Source organism: Solea solea, chromosome 10 (genome assembly GCF_958295425.1).
Source record: "Solea solea chromosome 10, fSolSol10.1, whole genome shotgun sequence".
In the NCBI taxonomy this organism is placed as follows: domain Eukaryota; kingdom Metazoa; phylum Chordata; class Actinopteri; order Pleuronectiformes; family Soleidae; genus Solea; species Solea solea.
In genome coordinates this window covers 1,876,152-1,897,263 of record NC_081143.1, presented here as the reverse complement: position 1 = coordinate 1,897,263, position 21,112 = coordinate 1,876,152, and the positions used below count along the sequence as shown (strand labels likewise).

Below are 21,112 nucleotides of genomic sequence, written 5' to 3'. Positions count from 1 at the left end.
TGCTCAAAGTTTAAATGTTTTAATTTGATTATTTTGTTTGGTTCAGAAAATGTAAAGCGCCAGTGTGTAAGATTTAGTGACATCTAGTGGTGAACGTGTGCATGAGAAAGTCACATGATTCAAGTTGACTTTTATTTCTACAGCAAATACAGAGAGAAGACACAGCGCCACCCAGTGGACAGAAGAGTGTTCAGCTCATTTACATTTAGAATTAATTCTACCTTAAATATCATTTATTTATTTATATTAGAACTCACTTTGTTTTTGAGGTAGAAACATTTTTATTTTTAGTTTGAATAACTGGGATCAAACAAAGATCCATGTTTATGTTTTCTACTTTATACTCTTCATCATCATCATCATCTTCATCATCTTCATCACACAGGCATATAAATAAATAAACATGTTTGTCTTTTGTAAACATAAACGCCCCCATGAGTCTGTTTAGCACCACAGTTATAAATAAAGTTGTATCAAATGTTTGGTCAGAGTTTGTGAGAAAAGGCACATTCCGACAAACAAACAAACAAACAAACAAACAAACAAACACGGCTACGTCAAACACCTCCACACTTTCACAATAAAAGCTTCTCAATGTACAACAACAGAGGTCGCAGTGCTGAACCCAGGCTCAGAGACGCTTGTACTTCCTGTGTGCAGGACGCAGGTGCAGCCTTGCCTTAGGGGGCGCTCACTGACACTTCCACACAAATAAACTGGACAAACAAAAGAGAGAGAAAAACACACACAGTCAATGCATTAGCATTAGCTTCTTAGCTGATAATGTTAAACAAAGAGTGAGTGTTGAAACTCTGCCCTCTGCAGGCAGACAGCTGCAAACACAGTAAAGACAACTGTTTTTGATTTGCGTCTCAGTTTTATTTCGCATTGCTTTGCTTCGAGAGTTTGTTTACCTGCAGTCGCTGCCGCCGGCGCTGACCACAAACTTATCGTCACAGGAGAAGCGAACGTTGGTCACATGAGCAGAGTGACCAAAGTAACGTTTGTGTTTCGCCTGTGAAGAGAGAACAAACAGGTCAGGACGTCACCTGGTGGACACACAGATTCAGTATTCAAGGTGCAACATTGTCTCACAAATTTTTCGGAACAGGGGAAATCGAAGAGCTTGATGAGTCCGAAGTCGTCTCCTGTCACCAGGCTGATGCCGGCGTGAGAAACACAAGCGCAGTTTACGTCGGCTTTTTCTGCGTTACGAGGCCAAACGCCGACAACCTCATCGCCCAGGATGCTAACAAAGACAAACCAGCAGGGGTCAGTGTTTCTGCCCCAACATTAGGATAGAAGTCACTGACGCAGGTGAACGTGCTAAAATACAATCATTCATTCACTCGTTACTGTGTAACATGAAAACCAGGTGTTTATGCATTAGCTTCTCTTTATTAGCATTAGCTTCTTGGTTACTGGTGTTAGTATCCATCCAATAAAGGATTATCTTATCTTATCCTGGTTCCAGTTGCTAGTATCATAATAACTTGTGTTAGCCACTTATTAACAGCATTAGCTTCTTTGTTACTGGTGTTAGCTTCTTGTCAGCGTGAGCTTGGAGTGTTAGCTGGTTGGTTAGCTTGGAGGTGTGTCCTCACCTGGTCCATGTCGCCCAGGTGATCCTCTCAATGAGTGGCTGCTCCGTTACGATCTTCCCAGACGGAACTTCATGAACCTGCCGAGCGTACGAGCTGGTGGACACCTGGGACAAAGACGGAGGACACAAGGTTACTGTGAGGTCACAGGAAGACACACACGTTCAGGCCAACTCACCTGGATGTGTCTGCTGTCAGCAGAGAAGTCCACCTGGAGGACGAAGCCAGGGATGTCCTTACAGTATCCGATCCGGTTCAAGGAAGGTCCCAAAGTCAGGTCATAAAAATCTACTGCACTCTCAACTGAACCCACGGCCAGGAACCGGTTATCGGGACTGAACCTGGACCACAAGAAAACCACAGACATGGGTCAGCTGCTGAGAAATGTCCTAACTGTCCTAACTTATGTCCTAACATCTGTCCTAACATCTGCCCTAACGTGTCAAACATGTCACCTGATGTCCTGGATGGAGACGCTGCGGTCTCTCTTCTTGCCCCACACCGTGAGCGAGTTGACGAGCAGGACGATGAACTCTCCGTTCTCTGTGCCAATAGAAACCATTTCTCCGTTAGGGCTGTAGGAGGCGCACTTGGCAGGATGACCCAGACTCACTTTGTTCAGGAGTTTCTGACCGAGAAGAAGGAAATACACGTTTTTTAAATGTATTCTTTATATCTACGAGCTCAGAGAGGACTGAGACGACGTTTGGGGGTTTTCCGTACCTTGTCGGCCAGATCCCATATTCTGATGGTTCCGTCGTCACTGGCTGAGATGAAGACGTCTTTGAAAGGGTGCATGGCCAAACCCCAGATTCCTCCCTGAGTGTGTCCGTTGATCATGGTGTTGGAGGCGGCATTCTTCTCTCCGACCTCAATGATCTCTCCGTCTTTGGTTCCCACCAGGATTTTACCCTGGATTTTTCCAGGAGGCAAAGAAACGAGTCAAACCTTCTGAGGGTCATGAAAAACCTTAGTGAGGACGTCGCTGCACCACAGACCAAGACCTCGTACCTTCCCTCTGCAGACCGATCGGACGTTCTCCACCGGCTGACCCGTCTCCAGCTGGAACGCTCGACAACGCTTCATCTCCTGGTCCCAAAGCTTCACGGCTCCGCCCTCTTTAGTCCTGTGGAACACAACAACAAATATCACCATCTTATTTTAGGTTAAAGTGGAGTGGGAGGAGTCACAAGTCCATCTGCAGCAACCACAGACAAAATCCGTGTTTGGACCACAGACCAGTTCAGTTTGGTACAGTACGGTATGTTTCCATTACCAATAATACCAGAAACCAGCAGTTCCATTCTTTGGCGCCCTTCCTTTGGGTATGTTCAGGGCGGAGCTAGACCGGCTCCGCCCTCCGCCCGTTTTTTTCTCCGTTGTCTTTCTCTGCCAGACGTTGGGCGGCACCCATACTCCGCCTACCAAGTAAAGGTTCTGTTGCCAGTGGAAACACAACCTGAACCAGGAATCTACCGTTTCAAACTGAACTGTACCGTGATGGAAACACGTCTCTGGGTCTGATGAAGACTCACGGTCGCTCCTTCCCTCCTGTGACGATGAGTCCGTCCCTCAGCGTGGTGTACATGGTGCAGACCGGGCCGCTGTGCGCCTTCGCCACCACGCGCACCAGGAAGTGCTCCCTCCACACGTACACGTCTCCGTTTATGGCTCCAGTGAAGGTCAGGTTGTTCTGGATCAGACAGACACTGAGTTAGACTCAAACATAGATGAACAGAAAGGTTCTGGTCTCAGGTGAGTGGATCTTACAGCACCAAAGGCCACAGAGAGCATGGTCTGCATGCGTCCGTCCTCCACCATGCCTATCACACCCTTCTTGTACAGGAGCGAGCCTCCAACCAAAGTCCAGAACTTGATGTGTTTGATTCCCACAGACACAAACTGAGTGTCAGAGTCTGGTCTGAACTCCACCACAAAGATCCGCTCAGCGTGGCCGCCTTTACTCGTCACCTTGGTGCCTGGAAGAGAGGTCAAAGGTCAGGTTGTAATGCTGTAATCTGATCACTGAGAGTTTGGACCCGGACAGAAACCCGGTACCTTCCTGCCACCTCCACACAGTGATGGTGTGTTCAGGTTCCACTCCCACAGACAGCAGCAGCTTTCCCGTGGCACTGAAGTTCACGTAACCGACGCCTTTGGCGTGGGAACAGCGGAGGATGGACAGCGTCTGCTTTGTCATGGCATCCCACACGTGGATGGACGGGGCGAGGCCTGCAAGCAAAGATGAGAACCATAGAACCAAGACCTGAGGAACATGTGACTTTTGAGCACAGGAAGTCAAAGGCTTTAAAGGGATAGTTCAGCGTACTGTGAGGTAACAACACCTCACCAAATCTGTGAGCGCCCCCTGCTGCTGAGAACAAGCCTCACTATTAAAACTGACTTTTCCAACAGGAAACTGAAGTTTGTAAAGCACTTACTCTCCCACACCAAAGTCCATAGACAAAATCAGTGACTTTAGCTCACGGGGACACAGGAGCTGCTGGTCTACTGCTGCCTCGTGTGGTCACTTTGTGTAACTACGTTAAGACAAAATGAAATATTTCAAATGCCGAATTAAAAAAATAAGACATTTGAACTTAAGTGATGGAGGCAGCAGTGGATCAACAACTTCTGTGTGTGTGATGTTAAATCAATGATTTTCTCTATGATGTTTGGTGTGGGAGAGTGAGTGTTTTACAGTGAGATAAAGACGTGATCATGTGATGTAGATCTCGTAGGTTTAAACTGATGTGTGATGTCTCTCTTGGCAGCCATGTTTTCTGCTCACAGCACAGTCAGTGCTACAAAAACCTGAACTATCTCTTTAAACTGGAGAGGAACAAACACATCAAGTAACCAGGAACAAGGGCACTGAGGTGTAGAGGAGATGAACTTCTGTGTAAACAAACATACAAAAACAAGACCAGAGGAAGTGAAGGAGAAACCAGGCAGTGAAGAAGAGCAGGGAAACACAAAAGGAAGACGTCCGTCAGCAGGTGAAGGTGAAGTTTGTGAGGAAACATCAGGAGACGGATCCATCAGAGCAGAACTGAGGACGTCTGTCCTCTTCACTGTCAATAATGTGACGTGACATCACCACAGAGTTTGTTTCTCTGCTGATGAGCAGATGTTCAAACCTCAACAGAGTTTATCTTCTGAGGATCATGAACTCCTACAGTACATGTAAAGTGGTTTGTCACGTGACGTCCTGCTCTGGAGACACACACTGTCCCACGTGATCATGACAACACTTAACTGTGATGGAGCGAGCTCAGTGAAAACATGGCTGCCAGCAGAGACATCACAAAAAATCTACGTCACATGATCACGTCTTTATCTCACTGTGAAACTGAAGTTTGTAAAGCACTCACTCTCCCACACCAAACCTCAGAGAAAATCAGTGATTTTAGCTGCGGGGACACAGGAGCTGCTGGTCCTCTGCTGCCTCGTGTGGTCACTTTGTGTCCCTGAGGTCAATCTGAACGTGACAAAATAAGACATTTGAACTTAGTGATGGAGGCAGCAGTGGATCAACAACTCCTATGTGTGTGATGTTAAAATCACTGATTTTCTCTATGAGGTTTGGTGTGGGAGAGTGAGTGCTTTACAAACTTCAGTTTCACAGTGAGATAAAGACGTGATCATGAGACGTAGATTTTTTGTGATGTCTTTAGTTTTGAGGTGACGCAGATGTCGTAGACTTGTAGACTTATAAGTCTTTGTGTCCTTGCTCTCAGCCACAGTCACACTGACCTAAGGATCACTGATGAACACATGAAGTTCAGTGTGTTTCTGACGTTCATGCTCTGATGTATCATCTGCACACACACACACACACACACACACACACAGATGATCAGAGGCTTCGTGCTCAGTAAAGGGGGCGGAGCCAGAGAGATGCTGATACTCACCTGATACTTCAGCCTCTACACAGCGAGAGCAACACACAAACACACACACATACACACACACCCACACGTTACACACTGAGCATGAACATGGGTGTGTGTGCGTGTGTGTGATGTCTTACCTGGCAGCTCACTGATGTCACCTGGTGGTGATGATGATGATGCAGTGACAATGAGGAAGCAGTGGAAAAGAAAAAAAGTGCAATGGGCAAAAAGCAGCTGAATCATGGATGAAAATCATGACTCGTCAACAGCTGACACTGGTTTCTTTAAAGATGGTGCGTCTTATTTTATCATACGCTTATCGTATGTCGTGTCTTATTTTATGGTACGTTTATTGTACGTCCTGTCTGGACTCTTAGATTTCTTGAAGATGTTTTCTCATCTTCAATGACCTCACTTCCTGACGGAGACTCACCGATCTGTCCGGTGGCAATGATGTTTTGATATTTCGGGTGTTGATTGACGGTCAGACAGAGGATGTCGTCTGTATGTTCCAGGTAGAAACTCTGAGTTCCTGTTAGAACAAGAACAATCGTTACATCATTAGCAACGTTTGAATTAAATGAGTCTTCCTCAGAGTTCTCCTCAGAGTTCTCCTCAGAGTTCCCCTCAGAGTTCTCCTCAGAGTTCCCCTCAGAGTTCTCCTCAGAGTTCCCCTCAGAGTTCCCCTCAGAGTTCCCCTCAGAGTTCCACTCAGAGTTCCACTGACCGGTGGACAGGTTCTGAACGACCACTGTGGCGGCGGTGTGGAAGACGATATCAGCACCGTCATTGAGGTAATGCAGGTTGTTGCGACAGTCGAATCCCCTGTAGCCGAAAACATGCTCCAGGACCAGTTCCTGAAAAAACAAACAGGGTTCTGAAATTACGTCCAATGACGGTGAACTGACGTCAGTGAGGCGTCACACCGACCTCCACCACTTTCTTCTTCTTGGTGACGTTGTTCTTCAGAAGTTTGTCTGGCAGCGGCGCGGCTCGACTCACTGGAGGCCTGAAGGGGACAGACAGTCACGGGTCAGAGACCATTTACATCATTACTGGTCAACAATCCAGCGGCCAGTACCTCTCATCCACAGGGAGTTCTTTGTGCTGCAGGTGAGGTTTGGTTCCTGACATGTTCCTGATGCTGGACGAGTAGATCTTGGTGACGTAATCCACTGCTTTCTCTCGGGCTACATCGCTATCATAACCTGTAAACACAACAAGTCCTCAACGCAGCTGTCTTTTTTTCTGACACTGTCCTGGTCCTACTGCAGACTCTGAAGATGACATGACACCATGATTCCGCTGTGGTGGTGTCACATCTGACTGAAGAACTAGGAGGTCTGAAGGCAGTCCATAAACCTTGAGAGCTTATACCCAGACCTCCAAAGTAATACCCAAAACTTGCATACCTCGTCCCTAAACATCCAGTTAGTCCCTAGACCTTCAGACCTAGTCATTACACCTCCTGAGGTAGTACCTGCACCAGAACCAGTCCCTATACTTCTATAACTAGTCTATAAACCTCCAGGGTTTGTCCTCAAACCATCCAAACTCATCCCCATACTTCTTCAAACCTGTGTCTGAGTTTTAGGACCGTTACCTCCATCCTCCTCAGTGTCATCATCCGATTCCTCGCTGTCCACAGCTTTACTCTCTTTGTGACCCGGTGGCTCTCGTGTCCAGATCATCAGAGCTGTGTCAGCCCCACCCACTGACAACAGCACAGAATCATCATTGGACCAGCGGATGTTCGTCACATTGGTGCTGTGACCCACGTACTTCTTAAACTTGGTAAACTGTCCCTGAGATCAGATTTCAACGTAAGAAACTCAAAGAGAAATGAGATCAATGTTCTCAGCTCTGTGTAACTTTGATGACTGTAAGAATCTTACTCTGGAGGGGAAGCTGAACAGTTTGAGGAAGCCGAAATCATCTCCAGTGGCGAGCAGTTTACGATCTTTGGTGAGAGAGGCAGCATTGACAAAGCTTAGTGTGGGCCATATTCCCTCACAGGTTGGACCTAGAACTGAGGTCCAGCTCGCCCACTCCAGCTTTTCAAACTGAAAACACACAAACAAAAATATTGGTGCAAACGCGTACGTCTCGATTATCTGCGTAATATTAAAATAAAGCAAACCTCGGCCACACTGATGTTCTGTTTACGTCCTCGTGGTGCCTCAAAGAACAGTTGCTCTTTAGCTCCGGTGTTCACCTGCAGAAGTTTACCTGTGGACGGAAACATCGGCAGATGATGCTCTGGTGTCATGTGTGAAACTGAAGGCTAGCACTGTAGAGATATTAGAATTTAGCCTGTAATCAATACTGTTAGCAGCAAGTTTTACATATATTTAGCATGACCTAAAACATGAAGCTAACACCTGACATATTCTTCTACCATGCTAATGTTTAGCATGTGAACAAACAGCATTGGACAGGTGTAGCTAATGTAAAACGAACAAATGAACTTCTGTCACCATTTTCCGTCTAAACCTCAACAACCTGTCCCCAGACCTCCAACACAAGTCCCTAAACTTCCAGAGAGAACGACCTTAAGAACCAGTCCTTCCTCCAGAGGAAGTCCCTGTCCCTGGAACTTAAGAACCAATTCATACACCTCCAGAGGTCTAGGCTTTGTCCTCAGACTATCCAAACTCAAGCCCAAACTTGTGTAAACCTACGTCTGTGAGCTTCTGTGAGTATGTGAACAAACAACAGCATTTGACAGGTATAATGTAAAATGAATGAATGAACTTTTGTCACCATTTACAGTAGCATGTTAGCTTCATATTGTTACAGGTGTGTGTTCACCTCTCGAGTCCCAGTCGATGTGGGTGATGTAGCTGCCGGCGCCTTTACAGATGCCAACTCTCTTACTGGTCAGGACATTATAAATGTCCACGAAGGAATCATGGGACGCGACGGCCAAGTATTTCCCTGCATCTGAACAAACACATAACGCTGTGAGCCACCGCTCACCAGCCAATCAACTCTGCGTCACACCTGGGTGCTGAGTTCAGGCACCTTGGGAGAATCGGATGTCAGAAATGAGCTCTCTGCGGTGATGGAAGGTGACCATGTCCTCGAGAGTGTCCGCGTTCACAACCAGGAAGCTGCCGTCGTTCAGACCGACTGCCAGCGCTTTACCGTCAGGAGAGAAGGCACAGCACCTCCCACCTGTCGGGTGACATGCAGGTGAGACATGTGTAAACAGCTGTAGCTCCAGCTGTCAGACGTGGATCTCACCTTTCTTGAGTTTGCGAACGGCAACCATGCGGTGATTGGCTGAGAGTTCCCAGATCCTCAGAGTTTTATCGTCGCTGACTGTGGCGCAGACAGGAAGTAGAGGATGAGCAGCCAACCCCCAAACCTCACCTTCCATATGACCCTGAACACAACATAGGTGAACAGGTGAGATGAAGCACAGACAAGCTCAGGTGAGTCGTGGTCTTCAGTCTCACCTGGACCAGCAGGGTCATGGAACCACTCTTGTCGATCTCCAGGATTTCTCCGTTCTTTGTCCCCAGCAGGATGTGGCCGTGTCCCAGAGTGATGGCTCTGATGGATGGGTTGTCCTCCAGCAGCAGACCTGATCCACAACCACAGAACACTTACTTACCTGTATAAACTTGTAACTTGATACAGTTGTTGTGTATCTGCTCCTGGTCTCTCTCTCTCTTCTGTCTCTACCTCATCTCCCTCTTGTCCTTTCTCTCCCCCCTTTCTGTCCCCCACCTCTCCGCTGTCCCGCATTTTCCTTTCACCCCAACCGGTCGAGGCAGATGACCGCACATCTCTGAGTCTGGTTCTGTCAGAGATTTCTTCTTCTGTTAAGAGGGAGTTTTTTCTCTCCACTGATGCCTAGTGTTTGCTCATTGTGTGAACTGTTGTGTTTCTCTGCTCTCCTTGATGTTGTCTATGTACAGACCTGAGATCATGTATGTTATGATTTGGTGCTATACAAATAAAATTTAATTGAATTGAACTTATCAATGGACACTGACAGATGCTAACAGATGCTAACAGACATTGGACAGACTAACAGATACTGACAGGCACTGACCCCTGACCCCTGACCTCGGTCCACAGAGACGACAGACAGGAGTGGTTTACCTTTAGATGACGCAGACAGCGCCGCCCTCTTGATGGCATAGGTTTTCAAACATCGCTCAAACATGTCGTCCCACAGTTCCACGATACCGTCCTTCCCCCCGGTCACAAAACCCTGGACAGTGAACGCACCACGGGAAAAGAAAACACAGAGAAAACATCAAATGTTGTTATTTTCAGTGAAACAGAAAGAGATGGACAGATGATTGGATGAATTAACAGATGAGTTGATGACGACCTTGTCGAGGGAGCACATGGCGAACACAGGGCCGTCGTGGGCTTTGATGGTCTTGATGAGCGTTGTGTCTCTCCAAATGTAAACGTCTCCGTTTGTGGCTCCAGAGAAAACGAGGTCCTCAGATCGACCGTAACACGCCGACATCATGGTCTCCTGTTTCCCAAGATTCCCGAATATCCCACGTTTGAATGTCAGACCGCCCCCTGCAGGACGAGGACAGACAAACCATTCAAATGTTTTCAGAGGAAGTCAGAGTCAGTCAAAGAACAGACAAAGGAAGAGATTTTTACCTGAATGTTGCCAGAACTTGATGTGTTTCATGCCCACAGAGACCAGTTTGTCCATCCTGAATGGATTACTCCTCACCACCAAGATCTTGTCTTTGTGGCCCCTGAAGGACACGCATGACACAGATAAGGATGAGGACTGTGGACATCACAGGTGTTCACAGGGGTGTTCAGATGCTGTGTTCAGGTGTTGTGTTCAGATGCTGTGTTCAGGTGTTGCATTCAGATGCTGTGTTCAGGTGTTGTGTTCAGATGCTGTGTTCAGGTGCTGTGTTCAGGTGTTGTGTGAGTTCAGGTGTTGTGTTCAGGTGTGTTCAGGTGTTGAGTTCAGGTGTTGAGTCCAGGTGCTGTGTTCAGATGTTGTGTTCAGGTGTTGTGTTCAGGTGCTGTGTTCAGATGCTGTGTTCAGGTGTTGTGTGAGTTCAGGTGTTGTGTTCAGATGCTGTCTTCAGGTGCTGTGTTCAGATGCTGTGTTCAGGTGTTGTGTTCAGGTGTTGAGTTCACATGCTGTGTTCAGGTGCTGTGTTCAGATGCTGTGTTCAGGTGTTGTGTGAGTTCAGGTGTTGTGTTCAGATGCTGTCTTCAGGTGCTGTGTTCAGATGCTGTGTTCAGGTGTTGTGTTCAGGTGTTGAGTTCAGATGCTGTGTTCAGGTGTTGTGTTCAGGTGCTGTGTTCAGGTGTTGTGTTCAGGTGCTGTGTTCAGATGCTGTGTTCAGGTGTTGTGTTCAGGTGCTGTGTTCAGGTGTTGTGTTCAGATGCTGTGTTCAGATGCTGTGTTCAGGTGTTGTGTTCAGGTGCTGTGTTCAGGTGTTGTGTTCAGGTGCTGTGTTCACGTGTCATGTTCAGATGCAGTGTTCAGGTGTTGTGTTCAGGTGCTGTGTTCAGGTGTTGTGTTCAGATGCTGTGTTCAGGTGTTGTGTTCAGGTGCACATACCTGGCCTTGGCCAGTCTCTCTCCTTTCTTCCAGTCCCAGATCACGATGGAGTGAAACTCGTCGATTCCGACTGAAATCAAACTTTTTCCGTCGGCTGGGACACACACAGATGGAGAGGACACAAAGTTGCAGACACAGAGACACAGAGACACAGGGACACAGAGACAAAGAGACAAAGAGACAAAGAGACAAAGAGACAAAGAGACATCAGACAGACTCGGGTTCAGAATCTCTTAACATTGTTTGGTGTGATTCAGGTGATTGACAGATATAATGCATGCTTCATCGGTTGCCATGGTGATTCAGGGACAGTTACCTGTGAAGTCCAGAGCACAAACTCCTTTGCTGTGGTGTCCCTTCAGCAGAGACAGACACTTCAGAGTCTGGATGTCCCACACGTGGACAGCTGGGTCTCTGCCCACCTGAACATATAATCACACATGCTAACAGACTAACAGGTGCTAACAGGTGCAGCCAATGAGAAGCCGTTTGTGCTCTGAGTGGGCGGGGCCAGCGTACCTGAGCGGAGGCCACGTAGTCTTTGAGCGGGTGGACAGCGAGGCTGAGGATGTCGTCGTCGTGACCGAGGTAGAACCTCTGACTGTGCTGCAGTCGGTTGTAGACGATGACGACGGCGGCGACGTGGTACACGACCTCACCCGTCTGAGTGTAGAACAGGTTGTTACGACAGTCGAAGCCGCGATACCTGCAGGAAACAAGAAACAGGAAACAGGAAACCGTTAGAGGAAAGAAGGTTGCTGTTTTTTTTTAAAATTTTTGATGATTCTCTGTTTTTGGTTTTCACCCGTGAACGAACTGCAGACGAAGCCCCTCCTCCGGAGCTCTCTGCCGCTTCAGAGAACCAATCAGCTTCTTCCTGAGCTGAGGCAAGTCCTCCTTATAAACCTGCAGACAGAGACAGGTGAGACACACGTCCATCGTCCTTCATCATCTACACCGTGTCATCAGGTTTAACGTCCAGGTTACCTGACGTTCGTAGGTCATCTGAGCTTCCTGTTCGATGTCCGAGTCCAGCTCCGGGACGTCCGACACGTCAGAGTCCGACTCTCCACTGTTGGAGTCGGCATAACCTTCTGATCACGCCACCCAGAGGAGAGACATTGTTAAAGCAGGTTGACAAAGATCATTATGAGATTCTGAGGTGGTAAATCTACCTTGGAGGAGGGGCTCCAACACGCCATTCATGACACCTTCAGGCAGGAATCTCCACTGAAAGACCGCGTGGTCGGCTCCGCCCGTGCTGACCACCCACTGCAGGTCATTGGACCAGCGGACATTGGTGACATGGGCAGAGTGACCGATGTACTTCTTGAATTTGGCTCCTGTAGAAGAAGAAGTTTTAGAAATTATGCAAACAATCCAGGTTCTGCCGAAAGCTTTGTCATTACAGACAGAACAATAATAATGATCTGACTCTGGTTCCTCCGGACAGTGAGGTACAGGAGTCACTGAACACATGAGCTTGTCTTGCAGATCCAGGAGGGACTGACCTTTCTTCAGGCAGGGAAACCGGAAGAGTTTGACGAAGCCGAGCTCGTCTCCGCTCACCAACACGGCGCTGCTGTAGTTAGCATCGACAGAGTTCACGTTGGTCATGTTGGAGTACTTGGGCCAGATGCCGTTCACCTCGGCTCCAACAACGCCCGTCCACGTCATCCAGTGAATCCCCTTCGATTCGTCTTTAGGAACCAGCTTCCCAGCTAGAGGTTCAAGGAAGAGGGTAAAAGGTCAGGAGGTCACGGGTTCCAGGTCAAATGAAAACCATGCTTCCTCCAGACCTGACTGTCCCGTTAAATGTTGTGAAGGATATCATAGAGGGGTGGGGCTAGTCCACTGCAGTCTGTGGATTGGTCGACAGAGAATAAAGACTTGGAATGGAAGGAAAAAAACTCAAAAGCCGTTACCTGGCATCCTGTAGAAGAGCCGCTCTCCAGCGCCATCATTGGTCTGCAGGAAGCGACTGTCGACTGACCAGTCCAGGTGAGTGATGAAGGAGGTGGAGCGGCTACACTCGCCCACTTTCTTGTAGCGCTGGGCAACGGCGTAAACATCCACCAGGCCGTCGTTTGATCCCACAGCCAGGAAGGAGCCGTCTGGAGAGAACTTGAGCTCGTGGATCACCTCCTTCCTGTCCTTGATGTGGACCACCTCGGTCATGTCCCTGAAGAAAGAATCTGTTAACTTAGCGACTTCCAACGTCTAGAGCAGGGGTGCTCAGTACGTCGATCGCAATCTACCAGTCGATCGCAAAGGTAGTGTGGGCAGATCGCATAACATTAAAAAAAAAAGACGTCAGCCTATCATCCATCCCGTCACTTGATTGATATACAGGGCAGCCATTCAGATGACTTCTGACTTTTTCTGACACTTAGGTCACGGCGCATGCGCAAACAACGGCGCTAAGCACAGCAGCAAAACTAGCAAGATAGCTAGCGAGTTACCTCCAATTTTTAGCCCTCGGTTTTTTCTCTTAAACTTAAGAAAGAGTATAAAATGGGTGGAGGAGCTGGACTAAGTAAACAGACATGCTTCAGGCTGGCTGTCAGCAGCTACTGTCCAGAATATGCATCGCTGGCTGATTCCATTCAGTGCAAGTCATCAGAGTAAAGTCAGGTAATGACAACAAATGTACATAGTTAATTGTGTTGTGTTGTGCAATATGTAGTGGTAGTGGTTAGCACTCTCGCCTTGCAGCGAGAAGACCCTATTGACCATAGGAGTGAGTGTGAGAGTGAATGGTTGTTTGTCTCTATTTGTGTGTGGCCCTGCGATGGACTGGCGAACTGTCCAGGGTGTACCCCGCCTATCGCCTATGTAGCTGAGATTGGCACAGCACCCCCCGCGACCCTCTGGCAGAGGATAAAGCGGTAGATGATGTGGTTATGCAAAGTACATCAACATACACTGTACATATAAAGAATTCTCAATATATTTACAGATAAATGTATGTTTTGCATTATTGTAGTTGGTAGATCATTTTGACTTGGTCATTTTATAAGTAGCATGCATGCTGAAAAAGTGTGAGCACCCCAGGTCTAGAGTTCCTCGAGGCTCAGTCCTTCCTTGCATTGACTTTCTACAAAAATCTCATCCGCGTCGTTGTACATGTGACGGCACAGTTAGCGTTAGCATAAAAGTGAGCTTACCTGACACGCAGCACGGTGAAGGATCCGTCCTTCATACCCAGTGCGAGCTGAGAACCGTCATTGTTGAAGGAAACACTTCGGACAGATTCCTCCATGTTACAGCGAGCCAGCAGGGTGTGATCCGGAAGACTCCACAACCTGAGACGCACACAGGTGGGACATGAACTCAGGTGCAGCCTGAGGGAGGCGGGGCAAAGTTTGGTGGGAGGGGTCACACTGACCTGACAGAGCGGTCGTCGCTCCCAGTGACGGCGACCGGCTGTTTGGGATGCAGGTCAAGTGCCCACAGCTCGCCCTCACTGTGACCCTGCATCAGCAAAACTGGTTTGTCGCGATCTCGGACCATCACCTCAAAGATCTCGCTGTCCTGAGTTCCTGCCAGGATCCGGTCGGCCTTCCAGCAAACACTGCGGATAGAAAGACCTGGAAGAGATTTAACAATGACAGAATCTTCAGAGGACATAAAAACAGAATGCATGGAGCAGTACCACCAGACATCCTGCGGAGGGCAGTGTGGCCGAGAGAAAGACATTTCAACAACAAGAAAACTAAATATTCTCACAGCCGCCTGTTTTCTATGGAGGATGAACTGCGTAACAACCTTATCAGAAATGACTGAGTCAGACCTTTGTATCCCTGCTCAGCTTCTCTCAGGTCGATCTTGGTGATGGGTTTGAAGTCGACGTCCCACAGTCGGATGCAGCCGTCGCGCCCTCCGGTGGCGAATCCTTCCTCACAGGCGTGCATGCTGAAGATCCCGGCCTACATGGAAGATTACAGGAAAAACTAAAACATGCTTCCTGTCAGAACTTCTGCTTCTCTTTCACTCTCCCTCCAGTGGTCAACATATGGCCCAACAGCGCCCTCTGCCTGTTTCTTGTGGTGAAACCTCAGCAAACGTCTCCATGAACTCTTGGAAATGTCTGGAAGTTTGGGTCCAGATGTTTTCCAGAGTTTTCTGTTCACATTTGTAGAACCCAGCGGGGGAAGCGCCTCCCTGTGGACAGTTTGAGGAACACTGAACTTACTCCATGTGCTGCCTGGACGGTCCTGACCAGCGTGATTCCTCTCCACACGTAAACATCTCCGTTCAGCGCTCCAGAATATGTCAGCTCATCTTTGGCGGCAGCCACGCACAGGATGGTCTGCAAGTCGCCCGTCTTCCCAAAAATCCCTCGTTTAGGAGTCAGAGCGTTTCCACAGAGAGTCCAGAACTGACGACACAGGTTTTTATATCATCAATAAACACCAGGGGATCAATAATCAGATCATCACAGAAACTGATCAGCAGATAAAGATTCAAACATAGACGCCACGTCTCACCTTGATGTGTTTGACCCCGCAGCTGACGAGACGACTTGACTGGAGCGGATCCCAGGTCACGTCAAATATCTGCAGGTGATCGATGCAACGCTGGATCAATCAATACTGAGACTGATCAATCAATACTGAGACTGATCAATACTGAGACTGATCCATCAATACTGAGACGGATTAATCAATACTGAGACTGATCAATCAATACTGAGACTGATCAATCAGTACTGAGAGTGATCAATACTGACACTGATCAATACTGACACTGATCAATACTGGCACTGATCAATCAGTACTGCGACTGATCAATACTGAGACTGATCAATCAATACTGAGACTGATCAATCAGTACTGAGAGTGATCAATACTGACACTGATCAATCAGTACTGAGACTGATCAATACTGAGACTGATCAATCAATACTGACACTGATCAATCAGTACTGAGACTAGAGATGTTACGATACCATTTTTTCCCTCCCGATACCGATTCCGATACTTGTGCTGTGGGTATCGGCCGATACGAGTACCGATACCGATACCAGTGTGTAATAAAAAAATATATATCATACTACGCCTGCATGACTGTGATATGATTATCATCACCAAATCCTTTACCATATCAGTCACGGGTGTCAGACAGTGGAATAATCTGGATGAGGAGATGAAAAAATCAGCAAAACGGAGTGTATTTAAAAAGAAGTATGTAGAGATGACCATTAATCGATACAGAATGACCCAGGAGGAAAGAAACAGAAATCTGTAGACACCGTGTGGATACGGCAGTGGAAGCAAATGTAACCAAACAACAGCTGACAAACATGGAGTCTGATTGACTGTCTAGAGCTAGACTGCATCTCTGAGTGCTACCTGATGCTGAAACATGTTTTTGTCAAAATGTCATAAGAAAAAGAAAAAATAATGTATTGTATGATGAAAATATGTATTCTGTGGGTAATGGGGACGGGACTAGATAAGCTTTTGCTTCTCCGGCTTTCCCTTTTGGTTATGTGTATTGTGTAAACTACACTAAGATGATGTGTGATGATGAGTGATCTAACTGACATGACCGAAATAAACATATATATATGTATATATATATATATATATATATAAATTAATAAATCCTTGGTGGTAAGGTTTGGCTCAGGTTAAACCCTCTGTAAAACAAGAACGAATACAGCAAATGGACACCATTTATTTTTACCAGTGATATGTTATTTCGTTTGTTTTGACTCTGGTCCAAACACCACAGCACTGGCAGAGCTTCATGTTTCCATGACGACTGACCGGGAAAGGACGTGCGTGACATCATTTTTACTTGACTCCAGATTGTTAAAATGAGTCTCTGAAGTAACGCTAAAGTTTAAAAACAGAGGCATACATACGCAGGACACAGGTACGCTGGTTAGCTGTAGCGCTGCTCTTTTCGTTTAATAAACGGGCCGCTCCAGTTTGACTGTAGACGCGCTAACAGAGCTAGCACAGCTAACGACGCTAACAGAGCTAACTGGTAAATACTGCCAAACCGCCGACATGATGAGCTAACGTTAGCTCCTTGTCTACAGGTGTCGGGTGATCAGTTCTTCTTCACACCTCTAAAACAGCACAGCGCAACTGTTTCAAGAGCGGTGAAGAAGAACCGCGTCAGAGCTAACGGAGCTCTATTAAATAACGTGGTATCGGATCGGTGCATGGACTCCAGTACTCGCCGATACCGATACCCACATTTTCGGCAGTATCGGAGGCGTTTCCGATACCAGTATCGGAATCGGAACAACTCTAACTGAGACTGATCAATCAGTACTGAGACTGATCAATACTGAGACTGATCAATCAATACTGAGACTGATCAATCAGTACTGAGACTGATCAATACTGACACTGATCAATACTGACACTGATCAATACTGAGACTTATCAATACTGAGACTGATCAATACTGACACTGATCAATACTGAGACTGATCAATCAATACTGAGACTGATCAATGCTGAGACTGATCAATCAATCATCAATGATTGATGAAAACATGTTTTCTGAATAGTCATCAATAACCAAAGGTGTGTGTATGTGATTGACTGCTGAGTCATACTCTGTCTGAGTGTCCGGTTGCCGTGGCGATGACTCGTCCTCTCCTCCAGTCCCAAACACACACTGTGTTTTTTGCGTCCAAACCGACAGAAACCAGACGCTGCAAAAGAAAACATCAATCTTTTGTTTACGCACTGGTGTATGTGTGTGTGTGTGTGTGTGTGTATGAAGGGGGGCGTGGCCTCACCTGTCCATCAGAGTCGAAGGCGAGGCAGGCGACACCGTGCGTGTGGACGTCCCGCAGGATGGACGCCGTCTGCACGGCATACGTGTCCCACACACAGATGAACGGGTCCTTCCCCACCTGACCCGTCGCCACCTGGATCTTATCGGGATGAAGCGCCAAACTGCGACAAGTGAAACACGAGCCACGTCACTGTGAGCACCACGCGCAGGCCATGTGACACATCGCAACACCTGCTCACGGAAACTCACGGAAATTCACGTAAACTCCCGTAAAAAACACATTTTACCATGATATTTAGTTTCAAATCAAACCGTGTCCGACGCACATTTATCTGATATTTTGGTTCAGACAAAACAACGTCTCTGACGCCCCCTTCAGGATTAATATTAAAGTTCAGAGTTTTGTTTGATATTTTGTGATGTCAGAGACTCCCATGATGCTTTGCGCTCTCCATGAGCGCAAAGCACACGCTTTCCCACACGGTTGTCTTTCTAATGTGTGTGTGCGCCCCCTAATGGAAACATGGAGACAAACCTGCAGCTTCAGCTGTTGCTGCCACGGAAACGCTCCAACTTATTGTTTCCTACATTTCTCACAATGGCCCTATTGACTCTGACTCTACAACTGAAGTGAGACACGCCCCCTCACCTGATGATGTCATCGTTGTGTCCCAGGTAGAACTTCTGGGTGTGGTCTCGGGTGTTGTAGACCACGCCCACCCCAGCCACAAAGTACACCACCTCCTTCCCGGCAGTGTAGTAGAGGTTGTTGCGACACTGGTGACCTCTGTAGCCATGAATCCACTCCAGCCTCAGCTGACAGCGCGGCGCCGTCTTATCCGACATGTTAGCACGCTAACGCTAACACGATGTCAAACATCCACCACGTAAAAAAAAACAAAAACGCATCCGATTCTTCAGCTCCGATGACGTCACTTCAGCCACAACAACCGACCTTTGACCTCTGCTGTTGGTCCTAAGGCTGATGGGTAATGTAGTCCGTCATTGTCGTCTCTTTAACTACATCTCCTATGATTCCACACCGCAGCTTTAGGCTGAAGAAAAACACGAACTGTTCCTTTAATTTTTCTGATTTTCACCAGAAACAAAAATACAAACGTGAAATTAAATTCTCACATTTACGATCTTTTCATAAGAAAAGTAAGTTTACGTTGAGTCCATTAGGATTTTATAGAAAAGTAAAAATGATTTTATAAAAACATTAAAAATATTTTCTTTTAAATCTAAATACAAACATGTTTTTAATATCAGTGTAAACATATATTTATATAATATAGCATTTTAATAAGATAATCATAAAATAACTAATTCTACTTTCTTTTACGAACAAAGAGGAAAATAATTATATAATAATTATATATTATAATTATAACATTTAATAATTACAACAGTTTTAAAATTTGAGTGTAAAAACAAACAAACATTTAAATCTTTTTCTTCTATGAAGCGGATTTACTGAAATATCGCGGTGATGGTTCCTCAGCAGGATCGCGGAACATTCCCGGGTTTCAGTGTGCAAGTCACAGGAAACGCTCCAAGTATATGAATATGTGTATAATATCAATGTGTGATGTGTAGATACTCTCTCACATACACACGCGCGCGCGCACACATACACACACACGCACACACACACACACGCGCGCACACACACACACACTCGGTGTAAACGTGAGAAAATCCCGGCTCGTGTTTCTTCGTCTCTTCTGCTTAAATCCGCAGATTATGACCGAGCATCATCACCATCAGCAGCAGCAGCAGAATCCGCTTCACCGACACCGCAGCCGCTGCTGCGTCCGCGCAGAGGCGTCACAGTCTGGCAGAGACCCGCAGCCGCTCCCGCTCTCAAAGAGCCGCAAAACACGCAGGAAAAAGCGACGACATGAAGGGAAAATTAGGGAATATTAACGGGAATGTGAGGGAAGAGCGAGTGCGTCATTACAGGGAGAACGCACCGCTACACTTCCGGTTAAGGTTTTCAAACTAAAAGTCCCCCGCGCCTCTATCCACGCAGATGTGTGATGTGCGCTGTTTATGAGACGCGTGAAAACACAGAAATGTTCATATTTTTACAGTTAACGCGCAACAATAATCGTGTTTTTTCCTGCTTTAGCATCGTTTAAATAACGGCACACATTTTATTTTGAAAGTACACCTGTTAACGTCGGGTTAGTTTTGCGCTCATCTACTCGAGCTTCCCGCCTCAGGTCAGGTGCAGCAGCGGGGCCATGAATCACAGCTAAGGAGCCGCGGTGCATGATGGGAGGTGGAGTCAGCATACAATTAAAAAAAATATATATATATACAACTTATATATATACCGCTATCGGTTTATCAAAGTAAAATCAGCGCTCAGTAATTTTCACTTTGATAAATAAATAAACTTTATTGACCTTTGAACTGGGAAAGTGAAGAAGATAATTAGCCTAGTTAGCTCTTATTTGAAATAAATTTATGATTAAAAAAAGATGATGATAGATTTACGTGAACACTTTAACTGAGTACTGAGTATTCTATTACCTTTAACACCTTTTAGCTAAAATATCATGTTAGCATTAGCATCAGATTGACATTAATTTCCTCTCAGCTGAGTTTAACATGTTGCAATTATTATTATTATTATTCTTTTTATAAAGTGTTTTGTTTGTTGTCCTTTAGTTTCTTCTGTGTGGCTCAGCTGGTCGTGTGATAATAGTCAATGATCGTGTGATGATCAATGATTGTAACGATCAATGATTGTATAATGATCAATGATTGTGTAACAATCGTGTAATGATTAATGATTGTCACAATCGTGTAATGATCAATGACTATAACGATCAATGATTGTATAATGATCAATGATTGTGTCATGATCGTGTAATGATCAATGATCATATAACGATCAATCATCGTGTGATGATCAATGATCGTATAACGATCAATGATTGTGTGATGATCAATGACTGTAACGATCAATGATTGTATAATGATCAATGATCATGTCATGATCAATGATTAATGATCATGCAATGATCAATGATCGTGTAATGATCAATGATTGTCATGATCAATGATTGTAACGATCAATGATTGTCTAATTATCAATAATTGTGTAACGATCGTGTAATGATCAATGATTGTGTAACGATTGTGTAATGATCAATGATTGTAGCGATCAATGATTGTATAATGATCAATCACTGTGTAATGATCGTGTAATGATCAATGATCGTGTAACGATCGTGTAATGATCAAGGATTGTAGCAATCAATGATTGC

At 46.2% G+C, this 21,112-nt stretch overlaps 1 protein-coding gene across 3 annotated transcripts; it reads right to left on the bottom strand.

Moving 5' to 3' along the window:
- Nucleotides 1-44: 44 nt before the first annotated feature.
- On the bottom strand, nucleotides 45-19,091 carry LOC131466592 (echinoderm microtubule-associated protein-like 6). 3 transcript variants are annotated; one of them, XM_058639945.1, is made up of 43 exons: nucleotides 18,481-19,091; nucleotides 17,833-17,992; nucleotides 17,647-17,745; nucleotides 15,557-15,625; nucleotides 15,262-15,447; nucleotides 14,860-14,995; nucleotides 14,455-14,656; nucleotides 14,234-14,371; nucleotides 12,992-13,248; nucleotides 12,578-12,787; nucleotides 12,242-12,409; nucleotides 12,054-12,160; nucleotides 11,872-11,972; nucleotides 11,586-11,772; nucleotides 11,383-11,488; nucleotides 11,067-11,160; nucleotides 10,136-10,236; nucleotides 9,846-10,048; nucleotides 9,611-9,722; nucleotides 8,959-9,086; nucleotides 8,744-8,885; nucleotides 8,522-8,674; nucleotides 8,309-8,440; nucleotides 7,638-7,726; nucleotides 7,393-7,560; nucleotides 7,101-7,302; nucleotides 6,579-6,705; nucleotides 6,428-6,506; nucleotides 6,225-6,354; nucleotides 5,931-6,029; nucleotides 5,635-5,655; nucleotides 5,516-5,530; nucleotides 3,660-3,833; nucleotides 3,372-3,580; nucleotides 3,137-3,294; nucleotides 2,613-2,727; nucleotides 2,325-2,513; nucleotides 2,057-2,229; nucleotides 1,780-1,942; nucleotides 1,605-1,708; nucleotides 1,096-1,249; nucleotides 915-1,015; nucleotides 45-716 (listed from the first exon to the last, which is right to left on the bottom strand). In XM_058639945.1, the coding sequence occupies exons 1-43, from the start codon at nucleotides 18,675-18,677 to the stop codon at nucleotides 692-694; spliced, it is 5,883 nt and encodes a 1,960-aa protein (XP_058495928.1). In that variant the 5' UTR covers nucleotides 18,678-19,091; the 3' UTR covers nucleotides 45-691. The 3 variants fall into 3 exon arrangements, with proteins under 3 accessions (XP_058495928.1, XP_058495929.1, XP_058495930.1); XM_058639946.1 differs by lacking the exon at nucleotides 5,516-5,530; XM_058639947.1 differs by lacking the exons at nucleotides 5,516-5,530; nucleotides 5,635-5,655.
- Between the last annotated feature and the right edge of the window lie 2,021 nt (nucleotides 19,092-21,112).

Excerpts from the sequence above, each read along its gene's own strand:
- LOC131466592 (XM_058639945.1), bottom strand. The coding sequence starts at position 18,677 with ATGTCGGATAAGACGGCGCCGCGCTGTCAGCTGAGGCTGGAGTGGATT. Across the intron at positions 15,626-17,646 it reads CAACCGGACACTCAGACAGA|ATATTTGACGTGACCTGGGA; the intron begins GTATGACTCAGC and ends GATCACCTGCAG. Across the intron at positions 8,441-8,521 it reads TGACATCCGATTCTCCCAAG|ATGCAGGGAAATACTTGGCC; the intron begins GTGCCTGAACTC and ends GTGTTTGTTCAG.